The sequence below is a fragment of the Petaurus breviceps genome, unplaced genomic scaffold (genome assembly GCF_028583685.1).
Source record: "Petaurus breviceps papuanus isolate PSGF00001 unplaced genomic scaffold, PetGlider_PUasm1.0 90752, whole genome shotgun sequence".
Lineage (NCBI taxonomy): Eukaryota > Metazoa > Chordata > Mammalia > Diprotodontia > Petauridae > Petaurus > Petaurus breviceps.
Window position 1 is genome coordinate 11,052,611 of NW_027187336.1, and position 22,620 is coordinate 11,075,230.

Below are 22,620 nucleotides of genomic sequence, written 5' to 3' on the forward strand. Positions count from 1 at the left end.
AAGTACAGGTCTGTCCATACTACTCCCTTACTCAAAAGGTTTCTGGGTTTTTATTGTCTCTAAGATAAAATATGAAGGCCTCTGGCATTTGAATCCTTTTGTACTCTTGCTCCAGCCTTGACATTCCCTTGTAGAAGTCTCAGTTTCTTTGAAGCTCATGAAATGTTCCCTCTTTGAAGAGGCCTTCCTAACTCTCTGTACTATTAGTGTCTCTCTCCCTGCAAATCATTTGGTACTTATTTTGTATGTATCCTGTATGTTGTATCTATCTGGTTTGGAGTGAATTTTATATTTCTGTGTATCTCTGTGTGCAGGGCATAAAAATTGAGGGAGAAAAATACTCTGAGAAATAGTTTATCTTTGTTCTTGTTAATACATTTCCTGTTCACATCTACAGTATGTCTTTCATTTGCCATTTGTGTTACTTGCAATCTTAATTCTCCAGAGACCATAATGTTACATGATTTTCAGCCTTGTAGCTTCATCAGGAATAAAACTTTTGTAGCAGCTAGCAGCTTGGAGTCATTGAAAACCCTTTATAATTTCCCAAATGCAATTGAGCTCAAACTCTTCATCCTTCATTCTTATATATTTTATTATCTGTCTGCAGAATTGGTAGACTAATTCAGTAGGTTGTTCAAACATTTGAATACCATAATATGGGCAATATACAATTTTTGTCCATCTTGTTTTTATTGTGAGTGATTAGACCTATCTTAAAAATTCTTTCTGAATTAATTTACTTTAGCTTAAGAATCATATAATTTTAAAATTATTACAAGAGCATAAATTAAAAATTATTTGCAATTGGTAAAAAAAATCATGAAAATGTTTTCATTTTTTCTTGATCTTTATTTTCCTGTTTTGCAGATTTTGTTGCTGTTATTATTAACTTACTTTTAGTCAGTATATATATTGTTTTTATTTTTTTTAAGCAATTGGGGTTAAGTAACTTGCTCAAGGTTACACGGCCAGGTATTTCTGGGTGGGTGCTAAGTGTCTGAGCCCAGATTCAATACCAGGTCATCCCGACACTAGGCCTGTGCTCTTACTGGCTGTGCTACCTGGTCGCCCCTCGGTATATATATTCTTGTCAGATTTGTTTCTTCACTCCATGTCATTTCATATATCTCTTCATATTTGTATTCATATTTTTAATTTCTTATTCTTCCGTAATATTCCATCATATCATATCAATAAGGAAGTATTTCTTAGTCACCTACTATGTGACAAGGAATAGACTGAAAGAATCCCCACTTTCAAGATACTTTCTAATGAAGACAACTAGTACATATGTGAATATGTACAGAATAAATATAAAGGAGTTAAAATAAAGGGCAGTTTGGAAGGAAGGGTACACGTATTTGAGGGGAAAAGTCATAAAAGGGCTCCTATAGTAGAAATGCTTCACTTATGCCTTGAAGAAAGAGGATTCTTTGAGAGAAAGGTCTGCGGAGGTAATACATTTCAGTTACATGACTTGGCAAGGGTAAAGATAGGAAGATGGTAGATGGAGTGTCAAGGAAGGAATAAAGAGAATGCCAGTTTGGTTAAAAAGAGGAGCATGGAAGGGGAGTAACATAATAAGGCTGGAAAGACAGGTTGAATACAGCTTGTGAAGCCACCAAAATTTTATCCTAGATGCAGTAGGGAGCTTCTAGAGTGTTTTGAGCAGAGGCATGACAAGGTGATGTATGTACATAAGGAAAATCACTTTGGCAGCAGTGTGTAAGAGGGACTTGGAATGGTGAGGGACTTGAGTCAGGGAGACCTGACTCCTCAATCAGGAGGCTGTTGCTGTAATATAGTTGAGAGGTGATGAAAGCCTGAATTAAGTTGGTTTTGTGAGTAGAAAGAAGTCATTCCAGATTTTTGCTATTGTAAATAAAACTGCTATGAATGTTTTATACCAGTAAGTCTTTCTTTTGCTTAAAAATAATTTCCTTAGGTTGTAGTTCTAGTAAAATGCATCTTTTTTATTGCTGTGAAATTTTACAGAAGGGTCATTTGTACTTTTGTGGGGTTCAATGAAAGTAATGCAATGTCATCTGGGAATAAGGATTTGGAGAACTGTATTAAGAACTTTCTGTGGCAGTGAATATTTATTTTCCTATTTAACTTTAGATAATGGTATGTAATATATATATAAGTAAAACTAGTTTTAGTATTATTTCTTTGTGTCTGATTCTTCAATTTAACAAATGTTTACTAAGCTTAATATGTGTAATGCATCCAGCTAGGCTCTAGGAATACAACGATGAAAGATGGAAGTATGTCTGCCTTACAGAATAGAAGCTTATAATCAAACAGAGAGTTGAGAGTGGGGTAGGGAGACATTATGTAGACAAAAAAGATGATCGGATATATACACAAAAAATAGAGTATGATTAGGGAAAAGGAAAGACTCACTAAAGTGTTAATAGGAAAATTTGAGGAGGTAGAGATCATTTTCAATTTGGAAAATCAAGGAAGGCTTCATAGAAGGTTTTACTTTTAACTCAACCTGAAAGGAAGAGGATTTTATTAGGTGAAATGAGAGGGAATGGATTCTAGGAATGGTGTAAGGCTTATTATATTAAAGCAGGGAGGTCAGCAATACAGAATTAGATATGTAAAAAGCTAGTGGTCCATTTTGGAATGTAGAATGAACTGAAAGCAATATTTAACTGATAAGGCAAAAACAAATAAATAAGGTAGATTATATATGTAATTATTCTGATAGAGGTTCTGCTATTTGTGTATAATCTTTTAATCTGCATTGTACAGTGATAAGGACTTTTTTTTTTAAAGCAATTGGGGTTAAGTAACTTGCTCAAGGTTACACGGCCAGTTATTTCTGGGCGTGGTGCTAACTCTCTGAGCCCCCCTGGGGCCAGTGCTCTTACTCGCTGAGCCACCTAGCCGCCCCTAAGCAATTGGGGTTAAGTAACTTGCTCAAGGTTACAAGGCCAGGTATTTCTGGGTGGGTGCTAAGTGTCTGAGCCCGGATTCAATCCCCCAGGTCATCCCGACACAGGGGCCGGTGCTCTTACTGGCTGTGCTACCTGGCCGCCCCAGATAAGGACTTTTCTTGATATGAAATATTTTACTTACAAACTTTTAATAACTTACATATGTTTGAAAGCTAGTATAAATCAAATATCTTAGTACAACTGTGTGAATGTAAATAAAAACAATAACAAAATTAAACTGAAACTGACATTGTAATTCTAATGGTCCAAGAAGCTTGAACCTGGAGAATGCCTGAAAAATACACCTTCCTTCTTAGCAGAGTTAGAGAACTGTTAATATGGAATACTGCATGTATTGCCAGACTGTGTTTTTATATAGATTGATTTTACTTAACTGTTTTTTTATATTAAAACAAATTTTTTTATTATAAGAGTGGCTCACTGAATTCAGGAGGGGAGGATTATATTTAGAAATGAATCTAATGTGAAAGCAAGTTATTTCAACAACAGTTTTAAAAACTAAAAATAAAATTAATGAAGCTGAAAAAAATTTTTAGAATAGCTTGGGTTTTTTTTTTTTTTTGACAACAAAGTCACTCTTTATCATTCTTGTAAATTTGAATTTTCTTTTTTCCCTCCCTACTCCTCTTCAAATCGAGTCATTGCTTGTAGTTTGATGCTTTATAGTTTTAGGTAGGAGAGGGAGAAAAAAATCTGATGACCAATATGTACAGAATGGAAACAATAAAAGTATTCAAAAGGTTAAATAATTTTATTTTTAAATGCAGGGTATATTTACTAGTGGCACATGGGAGGAAAAATCAGATGAAATTTCCTTTGCTGACTTCAAGTTTTCTATCACTCATCATTTTCTTGTGCAAGAATCCAGTGATAAAGAAGGAAAAGAAGAAGTATTGGAAGGTATATAAGTTTTACTACATAATTTTTAACTCTTCCCATTTAAAAGTTGGTTCTTAATTATAGAAAAAAGCTTAATAACTTATTTCATTATAAACTTCAAGTATTTTTAGTGAAAGCATTTCTTAGAAGTTTTTAATAGCTATGCCATAAGTAAAATCTGTGCTTTACATAATAAAATTGTATCATTAATTTTTCAGTTAGAAGTTTTCTATTGAGGATAGTCCTCCCAAATCCCAGACAACTAGGCAGTTATGTTTGTTTTTAATTTGAATAAGGAGATTATTAAACATATGAGTATCTCATAGCTATCAATATCTACTTGATGAAAAAAAAGCAGAAAGGATATAATAAAATTCAAACGATTTTGAGTCAAAACAAAATGGGGAAAACTAATTATAGGTTTGGGCATTTCATTCTATTTTTGTGTTAAAATGAATTATATAACCTTGTGACCTATCACCTTCCTCTTACCTCTTTCCCCATTTCCCCATATTTTAACATATTCCTTGTTTCATCATCATCAAAAATGTTTGTTAAATGTTGAAGGTACAATATAGGAAGAATTATACAAATACTGGCTCCTCAGATTTATGACCTAGGATGGATATCAGTGGATTTTGTGTGTATATGTATGTGTGTGTGTGTGCGTGTGCACACGTGAATGTGAATGAAAGTATATGTACTGATGTATGCTGCAGATATATTCTGATATAGCATGTTTTTAATGCACATCAAAATCCGATGAACAAAATTTTGTTAAAAGGCATGATTGAAAAATAAATTATATTTGAGAGATAAGTGCAGTTGAGAGCTATAGGCAAAGGAATGTAGGTAATTAGTTGGAAATCAAAGAACATTAGTGGGATTTCTTTGTCCAGATTGAAGGTAAGTGAAGCTATTTGCTTTCTTGTAATCAATGCAGAAATACTTTATGGAAGGAGGTACAATTTTCAGGGCTCTTTTTATTGATAGAAGACATTATAGGGAAGTGTGTCAGGCATATGATGCCACTTTAAGAAAGTATTTTCAGACCAGAGTATTAAGAGTGCAAGATTATTTGATAGCAGTCGTGTTTGAGACCAGCAGGGAAGGAAGTTTACAGTATAGAAGAAAAGGGCAGAGAAAAGTCTATAGTATGTTTTTGTAAAATAGTATTTAGAGACATGCTTCATAGGCTCCATAATTTCCCTGGAAGTTATCAGTTCTAGAAGCAATTCATGCTGGGAATTGTATGCAGATCAATAGCTCTCAGATTCAAATAAACTGTTGTGGGTCAGTATCTTCTAAATTCTTTTATCAGAACAGCTTGAGAAACCAAATCTCTTCAGTTCAGAAGAGTAGCTGCTTATTTGCAGAATGCCAGATTTTAAATGTTCTGCAGTATATTCTGAATGCAGATTTACAAAATAGATGGGATAGTTACTAATAAAAGGTAATTGGTTTGTCATTTGCTTTTTATTACAAGGAAAAGACTACTGATGGTACATTGGTCTTTTATTTTTTTTTTTTTAGTAACATGTATATGGTGGTAATGACCAATAGTGTCACGTTTGAACATGCAGAGCAAAACCTAACTAAACATTTAGTAAAAGGAGTAACTGGATAGAAGTGGAAAGATAGAAAATTATTTATTAGTATTTAAATGGCCAGAGTCAGAAAAAAATAATTTGGGAAAACTTCATCCTGGTAGTGAATTTTGAAGCAAAATTTTTAATTTGCAGAGGAACAATGTTCAATAAAGCATTCTAGGAGAAATAGCAGTGAACCATTGCTTTCAGTAGTTTAGACACAGAGGCAGTAGCAGTAGACTAGACCAACAGTTCTGAAGGGTGGTCCATGGACCCCTGTGGGGCTCTGAGGTCCTTTGAAGGAGTCTTAGGGGTCAAACCTATTTTTGTAATAATATAAAGGCATCATTTGCTGATTAAAATGCTCCTCCCTTTTCCAACTACATATTTATACGAGGCTAGATTTTCCTCATCCAAAATAACATTGTAACAGATTGAATGCAAAAGCATATATAAGAATCCAGAAGTCTTCTACTAAATCAGACGTTAAATAGATTTGCAAAAAATACGTAAAACAATGCTACTTTTAAAATTACTTGTATTTTGGAAAATAGTTATTTTTCTTTTTTTCATATAGTTTCAAACTATTTTCATATAGTTTCATTTTTCAGTGTTATTTAGGTTTACACATGGGTTTATTATTGCTATTTTTAAATGACTGAATAAATTCTTAATAAACATTTTTATTTTCTAATATGATAAATATTGATATATATAACCCAAGTAAACAGAAACTCTTTGGGGATCTCATTAATTTTTTTTCCTTTTTTTTTTAAATGCTTTATTAACTTCTGATTTACATCGTTCGTTTCCACCAGATTTTGAGTTACAAATTTTCTCCCCGTTTTTCCCCTACCCATCCCCCCAAAACAGCAGTCCCACAGGATATCCCCACCTCTGATCTGCTCTCTCCCATATTTTCTCCCATACCCGTTTCAACTTTTCCAGTGGATCTCTATGCCTCAGTGCCTGTATATCTTTTTTTTTCTTAATAACATGTAAAATGGTATTAATAATAGTATATATATATATATATATATATATATATACACAGACACATATATATACATATATTTGAATATTTGATTTTAAAACTTTCAATTCCAGATTCATTCCCTTCCCCCACTGCCACCCACCCCCACTGGGGAGACAAGCAGTTCAGTATAGGTTGTACATGTGCGGCTAATGCAAAACAATAACATAGTAGATGTATTATAAAAGACTGACTATATTTCCCTCCCTCCTATCCCACATCCCACTTGTTCTATTCTCTACTTTGATCCTGTCCCTTTTCAAAAGTGTGTGCTTCCAACTTCCCTCCCCCCCAGCCTGCCCTCCCTTCCATCATCCCTCCTCACATCCCTTTCCCCCCCTATTCTCCTGGAGGGTGAGATCCCCTATTTAGTGTGTATTTCCCTTCCTCCTCAAGCCAGATTCAAAAGGAATAAGGTTGACCCATTCCCTTTTGCATTCCTATTCTTCCCCTCCATTGTAACCATTTTCCCTTGCCTCTTCTGTATGAGATATTTGCCCCACTCTGTCTCTCCCCATCTCCTCTCATTATATTCCTCTCACCTCTTAATTTCACCTTTTAAGTATCATCCCTTCCTGTTAAATTGGTCCCGTGCCCTCTATGTATACCTGTAAACATATATACACACATTCACATATGTATTCATATGCCCGCATACCCTCATATAAAGACATATATATATATATAATATATATATTTCTAATCCCTTCAACTACTGAGAAAAGTTTCATAAGTTACAATTATTGTTTTTCCATGTAGGAATGTTAATAGTTCAACTTTGGCCAGGTGGCTCAGCAAGCAAGAGCACCGGCCCCAGTGCCGGGACGACCCGGATCAAATCCGGGCCCAGACACTCAGCACCACACCCAGAAACAACAACTGGCCGTGCAACCCCGAGCAAGCCACTCAACCCCGATTGCTTTAAAAAAAAATAGTTCAACTTTGATAAGTTCCTTATGATTTCTTTTCCCTGTTTACCTTCTCATGCTTCTCTTGCTTCTTGTATCCGAATGTCAAATTTTCTATTCAACTATGGTTTTTTCAGCAAGAATGCTTGAAAGTCCTGTATTCCACTGAATGACCATATTTTTCCCTGAAACAGGATACTCAGTTTTGCTGGGTAGGTGACTCTTGGTTTTAATCCCAGCTCCCTTGACCTCCGGAATATCACATTCCAGGCCCTTCGATCCCTCAGTGTAGAAGCTGCCAGATCATGGGTTATCCTGATTGTGTTTCCACAATATTCAAATTGTTTCTTCCTGGCTGCTTGTAATATTCTCTCCTTAATCTGGGAATTCTGGAACCTGGCTATAATATTCCTAGGAGTTTTCTTTTGGGGATCTTTTTCAGGAGGTGATCGGTGGATTCTTTCAACCTCTATTTTGCCCTCTGGTTCTAAAACATCAGGGCAGTTTTCTTTGAGAACTTCCTGGAGGATGCTTTCCAGGCTCTTACTTTGGTCATGGCTCTCAGGCAGTCCAATGATTTTTAAATTATCTCTCCTGGATCTATTTTCCAGGTCAGTGGTTTTTCCCATGAGATATTTCACATTGCCTTCTATTCTTTCATTTGTTTGGATCTGTTTAACAGCATCTTGATTTCTCATAAAGTCATTAGCTTCCATTTGCTCCAATCTAATTCTGAAGCAATGATTCTCCTCAGTGAGCTTTTGAGATTCTTTTTCCATCTGGCAAATTCGACTTTTTAAGGCATTCTTCTCCTCATTACCTTTCTGAGCCTCCTTTGCCATTTGAGTCAGTCTGTTTTTTAAGGTATTATCTTCTTCAGTCAGGCTGTTGACTCTCATTTCATAATTTTCTTGCATTGTTCTCATTTCTCTTCCCAATTTTTCCTCCACTTCTCTTATCTGCTTCTTAAGGTCCTCTATGGCCTGTAACCAGCTTGTATTTTCCTTTGAAGCTTTTGGTGCAGGAGTTCTGACTTCACTGATTTCCTCCTGTTCCATGCCTTACCCCTTCTTATCCCCAAAATAGGAGTGTAATGTTGGAATCTTCTGTCTGCTTTGTTTCCTTTGCCTGCTCATTTTGCCACTCAATGATTTGACTTTTGGGCTTTTTGCCACAGGAGGACTCTGCCACCAGACAGGGGAGTTTTCGTCCCAAACGCTGGGGTTTTCTCAGCTGCCAGAGGTATTAGATGGCTGCCCTCTCTGAGGTCTCCACACGCTCTGGCAAGCTGGACACACACCCCAGGACCTCCACCCTAGACTGCAATCCAGATCCAAGCAGGTTAAAGCAAGAGCGATTACCCCTCAGACTGGTGCTTGGTCCCCCTACACTCTGCAGGCCAGGAGCTGAAGCCGCCACATGGCTGGCAGGCTGTGCCAGCGTCTCAGCGGTTTCTCACCCCGGGGGTAAAAGCCATGCACTCCCACTTACTGGGTCCCAAAGTCCAGAATGCACTGGCCTCTCACCTTGTCCTTCACATCTATGTGTTGATAAATCTGGAAACGGCCACAGCTGCTGCTGATCTGGAGTCCCTCTGGCTGGTGGCTGGTCAGGCCCGCCCTGGGGCTAAAGCCTCGGCGTGGTGCTGGGCTCGGCTCCCAGAGCTTTGCGCTGGCGGATTCCTGCCGGCCTGCCGGGCTGTTCTCAGCGGGAGGTTAGCTTCTCTGTGTCATTTTGTGGGTTCTGCAGCTCCAAAGTTTGTTTAGAGTCCCCTTTTTAAATGGATTGGGGACGGTGGAAGCCGGAGCTACGGGGAGGGTCATGCTTCTACTCCACCATCTCGGCTCCGCTCCGATCTCATTAATTTTTAAGAGTGTGAGGAGCCCTGAGATCAAAAAGTTTGAGAACCAGTGAACTAGAGTATATAGGCTTAGGGATAGTGTGCCTCTTTTTTGGGTAATATAATTTTGTCAGTCAGTTCAGCAGTTAAGTACCTACTATGTGCCAGACCCCAGGGATACAAGGGGAAAATGAAGGCCCTTGCCCTTGAGGAGTTCAGGTTCTCTCAAAATATTTTAAAATGATGTAATTTTAAACAGATGATAAAACTAGATAAATAATGCATTTTCTCTAAATGTTTAATAGGTTTCTCCCTTATAATGAAAAGATACTGACTTTTTAAAAATTACATGTTTTCATAGATGCTATTCCACAATCTATGCAAGATTTGCTATGCATGAACAATGACTTTCCTCCTAGAGCTCACTGCCTGGTAAGATGGTATGTGTACATTTTATTGACTTTTTGGTTTGGGGGTTGTTGTTTTTTTTTGCCTTTTTTTTGGGGGGGGAGGTAGGGTTATTGGGGTTAAGTGACTTGCCCAAGGTCACATGGCTAGTTTTTTGTGTTAAGTGTTTGAGGTAGGATTTAGGTCCCCCTGACTCAAGGGCCAGTGCTCTATTCACTGCACCACCTAGCTGCCCCAACTTTTTGGTTTTTTTAAGGTGTATCATTCACACTGGTACATAATTATAATTATATTTCAGAGATAGCTAACAGAATATTTGATAACTCTTTTTTTGGAACTAAATGTGAAAAAAGCTTTTTGAGTATGATTAACCATGAAAAATTAGTTAGTCAGTCACAAAGCATTTATTTAGTGATTTCTATGTTCAAGGAACTATACCAAGCTCTGAGAATACAAGAAAAAGCAAAAATACCCTTCATCTCTCCAGGAGTTTACTTTCTAATGGGAGAGACTAAATGCTAATAATGGGTATTATGAAGATAGAAATAGCAGGATATATATTTATGTAAATATAAAGTATATACATTTTAAATGGAAGGTACATCAAACGGCAAGGTACTAGCAATGAAGGATGGGTTGGTCCAGAAAAAGTCTTCTGCAGAAGATGAGATTTGAGCAGAATCTTGAAGTAAGTCAGGGAAGCTAGGAGACAGAAGTGAAGAGGGATAGAATTTCAGTTATAAAAAACAGCATCTGCAAAACAGTTGGAAGTATTGTGTGTAAGGAACAGCGAGTAAGTTAGTATAGCTATTGAAGAGTGAAGCACTGTAGAATGTATGACTGGAAAGGTAGAAAAGGCTTTCATTGCCAAACTACCTTGGAGTTAATTGGGAAACATTGAGTTTATTGATTGGGGAAGAGAGGTGTTGTTTGGCAGTGTTAACAGACAATCACAATGTCACAAGACTTATGTGAAAACCAGATTTATTATAAGAGAAATGAATTTGCATGTGGAACCCAGAGAGTTCACTGTCTTTACAGAAGTTTGTATTATTTATGATAGTATAACAAAAGGAAGAGGAGAAAACAGGAATGGGCATGGCATGGGAGGGGAAAGTTGCAGGACAAAACCACTTGGGAACCTCTAGATTATGAAGATAGGAGGGTCTGCTTATATGCAAAGGACCCCAGCAGCACAAGCATTTTCCCAGCTTGGCATAGACTGACTGGCATCCATCTTGCCTCTCAGGAACACACAGGGAATTCAGATTGCGGTGCAAACATCAAATTATATCAACTGAAGTGGGGAGAGTTACTTTGTTCTTGACACATTCAGGGTCTCCTGCAAGTTCTGGGTCCAGTGTTTCTAGAAAATATGGCAACCGAAAAATACAAATTCTGGGGAACCCTTAACATCAGGAAAACAAATTGGGAGGCTGTTGCAATTGCACTGGCAAGAGCTTCTGAGAGTCTGTAGTAGGGGAGTAGTGGCGTTGTGAGTGGAGAGAATGGGTATTGTGAAGATAGAAATAGCAGAATTTTTCAACAGGTTGGATATATGTGGGATGAGTGAAACTGAGGAATTATCGATGATACCAAGGTTTTGAGCCTAAGTGGCTCAACTATTATAGGGAATTCATGAAGAGAAGCTAAGAAGACAAAAACTTATAGAGGAAAAAGCCCAGGTTAGAATCTTGTGGGACACTCATGGTTAATGGTTATTATTTAGATAAAGATCCAGGAAAGGAGACTAAGATATGGTTATGTAGGTGAGAAGAAATATAAAGAAAGGCATCACAAAAACCTAGAGAGGAGTTTCCAGGAAATGAAGATTATTGACAGTGCACAAGCAACAAGAGAATTCAAGAAAGATGAGAATTAAGAAATTGCCATTAGATTTTGCAGTTAAGAGATAATCAAGAAATAACTAGGTGGCTGTGTGAATAGAATGTTGAATTTGGAGTCAGGAAGATCTGAGGTTGAATTCTGCCTGAAACAAATACTATGTGACCTTTCGCAAGTCATTTAACCTTTCTCAGCCTTAGTTTCCTAGTCTTTAAATGGGAATAATAATAACACCTACGGTACATGATTGTGTCCAGATTGTATTCTTCCAGTAAAATGTAAACTTTTTGAGAACTAAGATTTTTCTATTTGCCTTTGTATTCCCAGTGTTTTGACACATACATGTTTAATAAATGTTTTGTTCATTTGACTAATACTTGCTCATGTAGGCCCCTCTTACTGTTTTTCTCCAACACAATTTACATCAGTGTGTCCCAGTCTGTAACATATCTGTGAACTTCTTTTGACATACTAAGGCATACTAGGAAAAGGGACTTGTTATCTGGCACCTGTGTCCCCCTATATTGATTTATCATCATTTATCAGACTCATTAGAGGATAGATTATACCTAGTAAGTGGATTTACCAGATAATAGAACAGTAAAGTAAAGTTTATAAAAAGTAAGTTCATAGAAAGTATAAAGTAAGGTTTATAGAAAATTACTAAAGTGCCAAAAAATTTTTTTTCTTACCATTTTGGAATGGAAATCATTTTAAAATGTTATGTATTTCCTTGACTTGAAGAGATTATATTGAATATACTCTTTCTTTATTACTCAGTTACTATGAACATAAATTGCTATACTATATTATAATATAGGGGCATCAAACTGTAGTAGAAAGGGATCCCTGTGGGCCAGTATTGATATAGAAAACCACAAATTAACATTATATATGCCATATTGTATTTATTTTATTAAGCATTTCCCAATAACATTTTGGTTCCATTGAACTCAGCCAGGAATTTGAGGCCTCTGTTGATAACTTCCTCTTATTACTTTTGGTTGTTTGACTCTATTCTAGATAACTCCAAATTGCTATAATTTTGACATTTAGTTCCTGTGACTTTTTTTTATGGGTTATTTTGGCCTCCTAGTTCTGTCAAGCAAGTATTTCGTCAGGCTATTATAATGCATACCTCTATCAGTGTACTCCCAACTTTTGGGGTTTTTGTTTTGTTTTTGTTACATTAGAAAACCAGATAACCAAGTTTTTTATAATTGGGTTTAAACTGAATCCCTAGTTTTAATGAAAGCTTGAGTGAAGAGCTGTCTTAAGAGTAAAATAGTTGTATATTCATGTTTTGTTTTCCAAATTGTAAGTTCCATGGAGTCATGATTTTTCTTTTGGTGACTCTTTTGTATACCCCAGAACACTGTACTAATCCTGATCTATACTTAGAATAAGTACTTAATGTTTCACTTAGAAATATTTCTAACACCTCAATTTGATGGATATCAGCTTTTAAAGACTGACTTAGAAATAAATATGTAATGGAAATATCTCATTATATTTATCTCATACTTCTATGGCACTTAAAGATGTTAAAAACCTTACAAAATAAGGGTTATTTAAGATTACTGAAAGACCAAAACTCTTTATGCACATTACAAAATGTGGCAAACATTATAAATGTTTTTTTTTTGCACATTATAAAATTTTTTTATGCACATTATAAAATGAGGCAAACCTTAAGATGTGTTCAAAATGTGAATATCAACTTAATTGAATTATAGATACATATCAGAAAATAATTTTCTTTTCTAAAATCTATGATGTAATTAAAATCTAAAATATAATTTTGCTGCACAAAATGTAATGTGTATTACATTTTATAAGATGTATTTTCATGTTAGCAAGAACACATTTAACAAATTGCAAACATGGAGCATTTGAATGTAAAATTTCACATTGTAGCTCAATTTTTTGAAAAATTAAAATTCATGTGAAGGTTAAACTTCAGTTTGGTTACAGGTCTGGTTAAGTAAGTGAAAGGAAGAGAAAGGAAAGGATTTGGGAGAAAGAGGGTTGTTTTACAATTCTATTTTTATTCTCAACTTAAGAGTATTGTTTATTCTATAGTTGTATAATGGAGAGTAATTGTTTAATATCTTAGTACCCTAAAATCACATTAGCTCTTTTTAAGATTGATTTTATTTCCAAAAAAGCTTGAAATTTTTTTGTTATTGTTTATTAAGAACTTGACAGCAACAAACGTGAATGTTTACGTATAAAAACTAAACAAGAAGATTGCATGTGAACCTTTAATCTCTATTACCTATAGCTTGTGTTTTTAAAAGTATATATTAAAGTATGTATTAGATTTAACATGATAACGAACACTACTCTGCTTGCCTATGTCCCCATATGAACTTCTTTCTTGTCTTTTGTGTATTTTTAAACTTGTCTTGATGTTCATGCTCTTTTGATCTTTTTTCCTTTACATCAATATTACTCTTCTCTAATCTCCATTAAAATTTTTTTTTCCTCCAAAACAAAGGCCCTCTTTTTTTTTTTAAACAAGTATAGTAAAGTCTAACAAATCTACATATTGACCATGTCAGAAAATATATGTCTCATTCATCACTTACTAGGCAGGGAGCATGATATATCATCATTTTTCTGTAGTCATTCATTTCATTTACCAAGGTCCTTAAGTCTTTCAAAATTGTTTTCCTTTACAATTTTATACTTACTACAAAATGTTCTAGTTGTGCTAATTTCATCACCTTTACATCATTTCATACAAGTCTTCCCATGCTATTCTGAATTTGCCCCTTTCCTCTCTCCTGGAGTACTAATATTTCTTTACATTGATCCATTATGTTTGTTGAGCCATTCCCCAATTGATGGATATTGCTTTATTTTCTAGTTTTTCATTACAACAAAAAGTATGATCCCTTTTGGAGTATATTTTTAGTTCTGATTTTCCTGGATCTCAGAGGGTATATATACATTTAAATATCTTTTTGGGCATTGTACCAAATTGCTTTCTAGAATGGCTGGATCAATTCACAACCCCACCAATAGTACATTATTGTGCTTGTGCTACTCCAGCCCCTTCAAAAAATAGTCATTTTCTGTTTTTGTCATTTTTTCCTCAGAGTTGCTTTAATTTGTATTTTTTAATAATTAATGGTTTGGAGGGTTTTTAAAACCTCATTGTGCATTTTTTATTTTAAGAAATGAGCATTCCAGGGGCTGCTAGGTGGCAAAATGAATAGAGCACTGGCCCTGGAGTCAGGAGGACCTGAGTTCAAATGTGGCCTCAGACCGGGCAAGTCACTTAACCCCAATTGCCCCTCAAAAAAAAAAAAGAAATGAGCATTCATTCTCCCTAGACCGGCAAACCTTCCACGCCTCCCCTCCCCCCATTTCTGGAACCTTAGTTCCTTGGTCTCTTAGTTCTTACCCTGTTCTATCATCAGACTTTTTCAGTGCTATCTGATCATAACTGGCCATATCTTAGTACTTTCTGAATCTCCAAGGACGTTTCTGTGTTTCCTTTTTCCATAATTTGTAAGTACAAAGTCATAAGAAAATAATAAGAATGTTTCTGTGAATAAGAAGCAAAGGAAATTCAATCTTTCACATGTTTAATTACTATTAAAAAATTCAGATCTCTAGCATAATCAATTCCCATCTTTACTTTTTTGTGGTGAAATGTATATACCTTTTCTTAAATATAAGTTACTAACATCAAGAAACTTATATTCTGAAATTTCCTTCTGATGGAATTTTTCTTCAAATGTGTCTTTTAGGTATGGACTACGTGAATTTGTAGTAATTGCACCAGCTGCAAATAATGATGCTGTTCTTAGTGAATCCAAATGTAATCTTCTTCTGAGTTCTGTTTCTATTGCATTGGGGAACACAGGCTGGTAGGTAGAAGTTTCTAAAAACCTTCAATGTCATTTTTTCTTTTAAGGTTTTCATTATAATTTATGAAAGAAGAAAAACCACTGTTGTGCCTAGCACACAATAAGCCCTTAGTAAATGCTTGATTGATTAATTTTAATTCACTAGAAGGAGAAAACCAACTTGATGTAGAAAAGTAAATATATATAGATATAGATATATGTGTGTATAAATATATATATACACATATATATGGGGACTTATAATAATAAATAATTTAAAAATCTTGTAACATGTTAACTTACAACTTCAAAATTTTTTTTAGCCAGGTGCCACTCTTCGTGCAAATACATCATAAATGGCGAAGAATGTATGTAGGAGAATGTCAGGGTCCAGGAGTTCGAACTGACTTTGAAATGGTTCATCTTCGCAAAGTGCCAAATCAGTATACTCACTTATCAGGGCTGTTGGATATCTTCAAATCAAAAATAGTAAGTGGAGATTGTGTTTGGGAATCCAGATAAAAGTAAATAATTTCATTTACTAGTAAGGTGATATTAAAAAAAAAAAATTCCTGATGTTACAAATAATTGCTTTTTAAAATTTTGGCAGTGTTTTTACATAATTAGTTATGTGCATTTTTATTTAGGAAAACATGTTCTACTTTCCTTTTAAAAAAGATACTAGTATGAAAAGAAATGTTAATTACCAATTATATTTTTTAGTAGTCAGTCTAGATCAGTGATTTCCAGATGGTTTTATGCTATGCTGCTGACCTTCTTGAATATTTTTTACCTACTTTGTAACATATTAATTTTCTATTAAAAAAAAGTATAGTTTCTTTTTTTTTTTTTAAACAGAGTTATGGCTTAAAGGCATTTCTAGGTTACTCTTTCTGACCCAAATTATTATAAACAAAAGAACCACAGCTTACAGGGAGTGTGGTAAAGGTTCTTCTGTTGCTTTGTGAAGAAGAAAATATGCTGAACTGGTCCATATTGCTTTGAAAGAGTGGGTCAGACAAGAAGGTGATACCTGGCCATTCTAGGAAAAAGGAGATGGGGCCACAGGACAGTAGATGGTTTTTTTTTGCTTTTTGAAGGGCAATTGGGGTTAAGTATCTTGCCCAAGGTCACATGGCTAGTTTTTGTGTTAAGTGTCTGAGGCTGGATTTGAACTGAGGGTCCTCCTGACTCCAGGGCCAGTGCTCTATTCACTGTGCCACCCAGCCGCACCACAGTAGACTTTTTAGGAGATGCCAGGGAATAGGGAGTTTAAGATTGGTTTTCAGAAGCCCACTTTGGAAGGAACATTGCCTTAGATTCTGGTGATGCATATTATTTTAATTTATGGCATTTTATTCAATGTTATATCTGATCACATTGATTTGAATTGTAGGAATGTAAAATTTTATTTTTTTAGTGTAGCCCATTTAGGTAATTTTGTTATTAGGTCTAGAACTTCATAAAATATTACTATTAGATAATGTGAGGCCCTGTATTTTGTAGTAGTGGAATTAGGGTTCCTTGTAGATGGATATTTAAGGGAGTTTCATCTGAGGAGGAATTTTTTTTCTAGAACCTCTCTTTTCCCCTGAAATGACAAGTGCCGATTATTTTTTACAAGTCAATGCTTTGGAAAAATTTGAAACTACAATTTTTTAAGATGTTTCTACCCTGCTATTCTCTGTTCTTCTCATCAAGGACAATTACATGCAAATCAGTCACATTGAAAGATTATATTGATGCTTACCTGACCTATTTCTCTCCTCTTCCAACCACAAACATTCTCATTGAGGTTCCTTTGTCAGTAGAGGTTGAGGGCCAAAAGATGTATTCATATTGACCCTTCTGATTCAGCTCTTTTTTCTTCCCAGAGTGGGGACCACTTTTAGGAGAAAGTTGACATTGAAGTCTTACTTATCTAAATCTTGTCAAATTTCGGCCTTTTGCCAGTAAAAGCTCCCTTTCTGTGTATTCTTATGATTCATTTTTTTTCTATTTTGCTTTAGCTCATGTTGTCATAATTTCACAGAGAACACATCCTTTCTCTCAGTTAGTCTTTATGACAGTGCTGAGAGGTAGGTAGTAACAAATATTTTTAACTTCATTTTGCAGATGAAGAAATTGAGGTTCAAAGAGTACAAGTACTTGACTAAGGTAACATAGTAGGTGGTGGAGCCAGGACTTGATCCCAGTTCTTCTGGCTCAAAGTGTAATTATCTTCCTATGGAACCTTCATAATCATCTGCATTAAGGAGCATTTCAGTTTATCTCATAGAATTTAAAGCTGACAGGACAGTCAAAGAAAAAATATTAATAGTGTACTCTAATTCATCTGGAAGAACAAAAGGTCAAGAATATCAAGGAAATTAATGAAAGAAGGCAGTCTAACAGTACCAGATTTCAAACTGTATTACAAAGTAGTTATCACCAAAGTAATCTGATACTGGTTAAGAAATAAGAGTGGTAGATCAGTGGAATATATTAGGTACACAATGCATGGTAGTAAATGACCATAATGTTTGATAAACCCAAAGATCCAAGCATTGGGAGTAAGAACTTTTTGATGAAAAATTGCTGGGAAAACTGGAAAGCTGTTTGGAAGAAAGTAGTGGGGCGGCTAGGTGGCACAGTGAGTAAAGCGCCGGCCCCGGAGTCAGGAGGACCCGAGTTCGGTTCCGGCCTCAGACACTTAACACCCACACAAAAATACTAGCCATGTAACCTTGGGCAAGTTACTTAACACCAATTGCCCTCCAAAAGGCAAAAAAAAAAAAAAGAAAGTAGATATAGATCAGCATCTCTCACTGAATACCAAGATAAGGTCAAAATGGGTATATGATTTAGACACATAGGGTAATATTATAAGCAAATTGGGGAACATAGAAATTTTTACCTGTCAGATCTGTGGATAAGTGAAGGGATTATCAACAAACAAGAGATAGAGAGGATCATGGGAAGTAAAATGGATAATTTTGATTACATTAGCAATACAGCCAAGATTAGAATGAAAGCAGGAAACTTTAATGCAAGTTTCTCTGATAATGGCCTCATTTCTCAAATATTGGAAACTGAGTAAGATTTATAAAAATAAAAGCCATCTCCCCAATTGATAAATGGTCCTGGTATATGAACAGGGAGCTTTAGAAGAATATATCAAAGCTATAGTCATATGGGAAAATGCTTTAAATCACTGCTGAGTAGAGAAATGCAAATTATAACAACTCTGAGGTACTGCCTCATAACTGTCAGATTGGCTGACAGAAAATGAAAATTACAAGTACTGGAGTGGATGTGGAAAAATAGGAACACTAATGCACTGTTGGTGGAGTTGTGAGTTGACCCAACCATCCTGAAGAATAATTTGGAACTATACCCCAAGATTTATGAAACTACTTATACTGTGACTCAGCAATACCACTTGTAGGTTTGAATCTCAAAGGGATTAAAAGAAAAGGAAAAGAACCTATATGTACAAAAATATTTATAGCAGGTCTTTTTAGTGGCAAAGAACTGGAAATTGAGGGGGTTCCCATCATTTGGGGAATGTCTAAATAAGTGGCATATGATTGTGATGTAATACTATTGTGCTATAAGAAGTGACAAATGATGGGCTGATTTCAGGGAAAAAAAAACATGAAAAAAATTGATAAGAAATGATGCAAAGTGAAGTGAGAAGACTCATAACGCAGTAACAGCAATATTTTAAAAGTGATCAACTATAAAAAACTTAGCAACTCTGATCACTTTGATGATCCAAGACAGTTCCAAAGACCCCTTTATGAAAAATGCTATCCACCTCCAGAGAGAGAACAAATAAATTCTGAATGCAGATTGAAGTATAATTTTTTTCACTTGCTTTATTTTTCTTGCTTTTTTTTTTTGGCAACATGGTTAATATGGAAATATGTTTTCCATGTTTTCTTTGGATATATTGGATATATTACTTGCCTTCTCAGTGGTTGGGGGAGGGACTAAAAGGAGGAAGAGAATTCAGAACTAAAAAAAAAGAACACTAAACATAAATAATAATTTTTAAAAATTAGTGTGCTCCTGGGGCAGCTAGATGGCATAGTGAATAGAGCACCAGCCCTGGAGTCAGGAAGACCTGAGTTCAAATGTGACCTCAGACACTTAACACTTACTAGCTATGTGACCTTGGGTATGTCACTTAACCCCAATTGCCCCCTGCAAAAAAAAATTTTAGTGTACTCTACATTTTAGACTCTGCCAGAAACGACTGTATTTAATCCAACATTTTCTAAGAATTTCTAGACTAGAAGAATAGATATCCAATGTGACATACTCTTCCTACTTCCTATGGACATGACTGTTTCAACCAAGATGATTTGAGGTACTTCCCCAGGACCTTAAAGTTCATCTAGTCTCACTAATTTATAGTTAAAGATGAAGAGAATTTCATTGTCTAGGGTGAGGGAGAGTCAGGATGGTGGGAAATCTGGTTCACTTTTTCCATATTTATGTTTTTTTTAAAAGACAAAAATAAGCATGTTTCCCATTAATTATTCCCATTGTTATAATTTGTTATTATTAATATTCCTGATGAGTTATCAGAACAGAGGTTTATGTCTTATCCTCTTTAGGCTCTAATATGCATGCATTTTATAAAAATAGAATTGCAACTACACTTGGTAGAATTTGAGCTTTTAGGAATTTGTTTTCTACGTATAAGTAGAGAGACACTGATTCTGTTTTCTGGGCTGGTGACTTTTGTTATTTAGTCTCAACATGGGGTTATGAGATAGCAGACTTGCTTTGATTTGACTTTTTAAAAAATTTAAATAGTTAAGTAATACCAGCTTACTTGTTCTGGAACTTTATAGTGGTTTCACATTATAGTGAAGCATGCTGAATTTTAAAATGAGTCTTTGTTTCATTTGGCATCAAATTGACTATGAAGGTAAGAAGTGATAGATAATCTCACAAGACTACATTGAAACACCATTATATTTAACAGAACTAAATATCTACTTTTTATGTATGATTTTTAAGACAAGTCCAATTTCTGGTCTTTCTGCATATTGCACTTTCCTTCCATCCTCCGTTCTAGACTAGAAGGAGAGATGTCCAATGTGACATACTCTTCCTACTATATTAAGATTGACTATAAAATTCATGTGTGTAGTTGCTATTTTCTTATTAACTACTCAGTAGCTGAAAATTTTTGATGTGGACAAAGTTTGTAATGATAGCCCCACTGTTGGTTGGGTTGGCACCAAAGAAATCTTACACTTGTGTCCCCTCTTGGCAGTTCACTTCTTATTGTGATACTGAAGTAATAATAATCTCTGCTGAACTTCTAATCTTCCCTTGGCTCTGGTCTTCTATATATGTCTATAAAACATAGGAATGTGTTATATACTTAGGGATCTCTCAGCTTTCTGCTCTTCACTTTTGGCTCTGCTAGTCTTTTTTTCCTCTTTTCTGGGTATTTCATATATTTAACAGAGCAACCTATAATACTAGATCAGGAGCTAACATGCCACCTTGATATAGTGGACTTAGAATCAGAAAGATCTGGGTTCACATCCCAGACCTTGGGCAGGTTACTTTAACCTCTCTGATTCTTAGTTTTTCTTTCCTATAAAAATTGAAATATTACTACTTACCTCATAGTGTAATTATGAGGAGAAGACCTTTAAAACATAAAAGGTTAGGGATTAGGACTGAACTTGTGATTTTTTTCATTACTAGAGAGAAATCCCAGGTTAAGCAGATCAGCACCTTTGCGACTAAAACGTAGTTTAAATTATTTTCCCAGGATTACACAACCAGTAGGTACTAGAGGTAGGGCTTGAACCTGAGTCTTCTGAGCTTGAGGTCCAGCTCTGTTCATTACACAGCTTTTGACCTTAAAATGATATTTTTATGATATTTTATTTGTTCCTGTTTGAAAATTCAGATTTTTTTGATGAATGAAATTAATTATTTCCTGTGAGGGGAAAGTATCCTTTACTACTGGTAGAGATTATTTTGCTATCATTACTAGATATTGTAATATTTTTCTTTTAAATATTCTAGTGATTGGATCTTGATTAGTCACCGCCTGGTGACTAACAAAACCATTAGGGAAGCTAGACTGAGTGAGTAATTTAACCAGGAAAAGGATTATTATTTATTGGGTCCTTTGTTTTGTTAATACTGTTAGTGACATTTGAAAAGATTGTAGAGAATAGGTCTTCCACTGCAGAACTGAAGAAGGGAAATTTTCTAGTTTCCTTCCTCTCCCCTGCCGCCAAAAAGGGGGAAAATAGTGAATTCTACAGTCAGAGTTACTTCATTAACAGCAGGTCATGCCAGACTAATATGTTTCACCATTTTTTACAGCAACTAAACTAGCAGAACAGGGTGTCACTGTAAATAGTTTATCCGGATTTTAGCAAACTGATAGCAATATAAGCTAGATGATGGTACAATTGATGAATTCAGAACCTTTTGAATGGCTGTGCTCAGAGAGGAGTCATTTACTTATTTCTTGTCACTTTGGAAGTTTTCTAATGGAGTCCTCCCTATGCCCCTGATCTGTGCTTTATCCCTCACTGTTATTGAACATTTTTTCAGTGCCATGAATAAAGACATGAATGGCAGCTCTATCAGATTTGAAGATGACAGAAAAGCTTAGAGGTACCATTAACATTGGGAGTAAGTAGAGCCACAGTAGAAATCTCAATAGGCTAAAACATTGAACTAAATATAATAAAGTGAAAATTTAATAGGAATAAATGTAAAATATTACATATGTGCATAAGAAATCAATTTATAAGGATAAGTAATTTATTTCACAATTATTATTTATATGATGTTACTTAGTATTTACATAGTACCTGTTTTTGCATTAATTTTCCAGGGATGTCCTTTAACGCCATTGCCTCCAGTCAGCATAGCTATTCGGTTTACTTATGTACTTCAAGATTGGCTACAGTATTTTTGGCCTCAACAGCCACCAGGTAAGAAAATATAACATTTTGTTCGATAATGTTTCAATTATTTTAGTGACGATATTAATATAAAAGATAATATATTCATTCTGACAAAATTTTATAAGAAGTGTTTTTCGTTTTAAATTATACATCTTTGTAATCGTTTATATATCTGATTTCACTGAGTTTGTTATCACTTTCATCCTTTTTTTCCTTAAAAAAACTTTGTTTTTAAATGGAGATTATGTATTTACCATATATTTGATAATCTATCTTTGGAAGCTAATTTTATATAGAAATCACCTTCCTGCTATAAGCTGGCATGTAGTAAATTATTAAAATAGT

General features: G+C 35.1%; 1 protein-coding gene across 1 annotated transcript in view; it reads left to right on the top strand.

Annotated features, from left to right (window-relative positions):
- The window catches only part of RAB3GAP1 (RAB3 GTPase activating protein catalytic subunit 1), a 99,771-nt gene that overhangs the window by 24,985 nt on the left and 52,166 nt on the right, over window positions 1–22,620 (top strand). Inside the window, exons 4-8 of the mRNA XM_069067821.1 lie at window positions 3,740–3,872; window positions 9,583–9,661; window positions 15,236–15,355; window positions 15,658–15,823; window positions 22,203–22,302. Coding sequence (XP_068923922.1) covers window positions 3,740–3,872; window positions 9,583–9,661; window positions 15,236–15,355; window positions 15,658–15,823; window positions 22,203–22,302 — 598 coding nt within the window. The remainder of the gene's footprint in view (window positions 1–3,739; window positions 3,873–9,582; window positions 9,662–15,235; window positions 15,356–15,657; window positions 15,824–22,202; window positions 22,303–22,620) is intronic.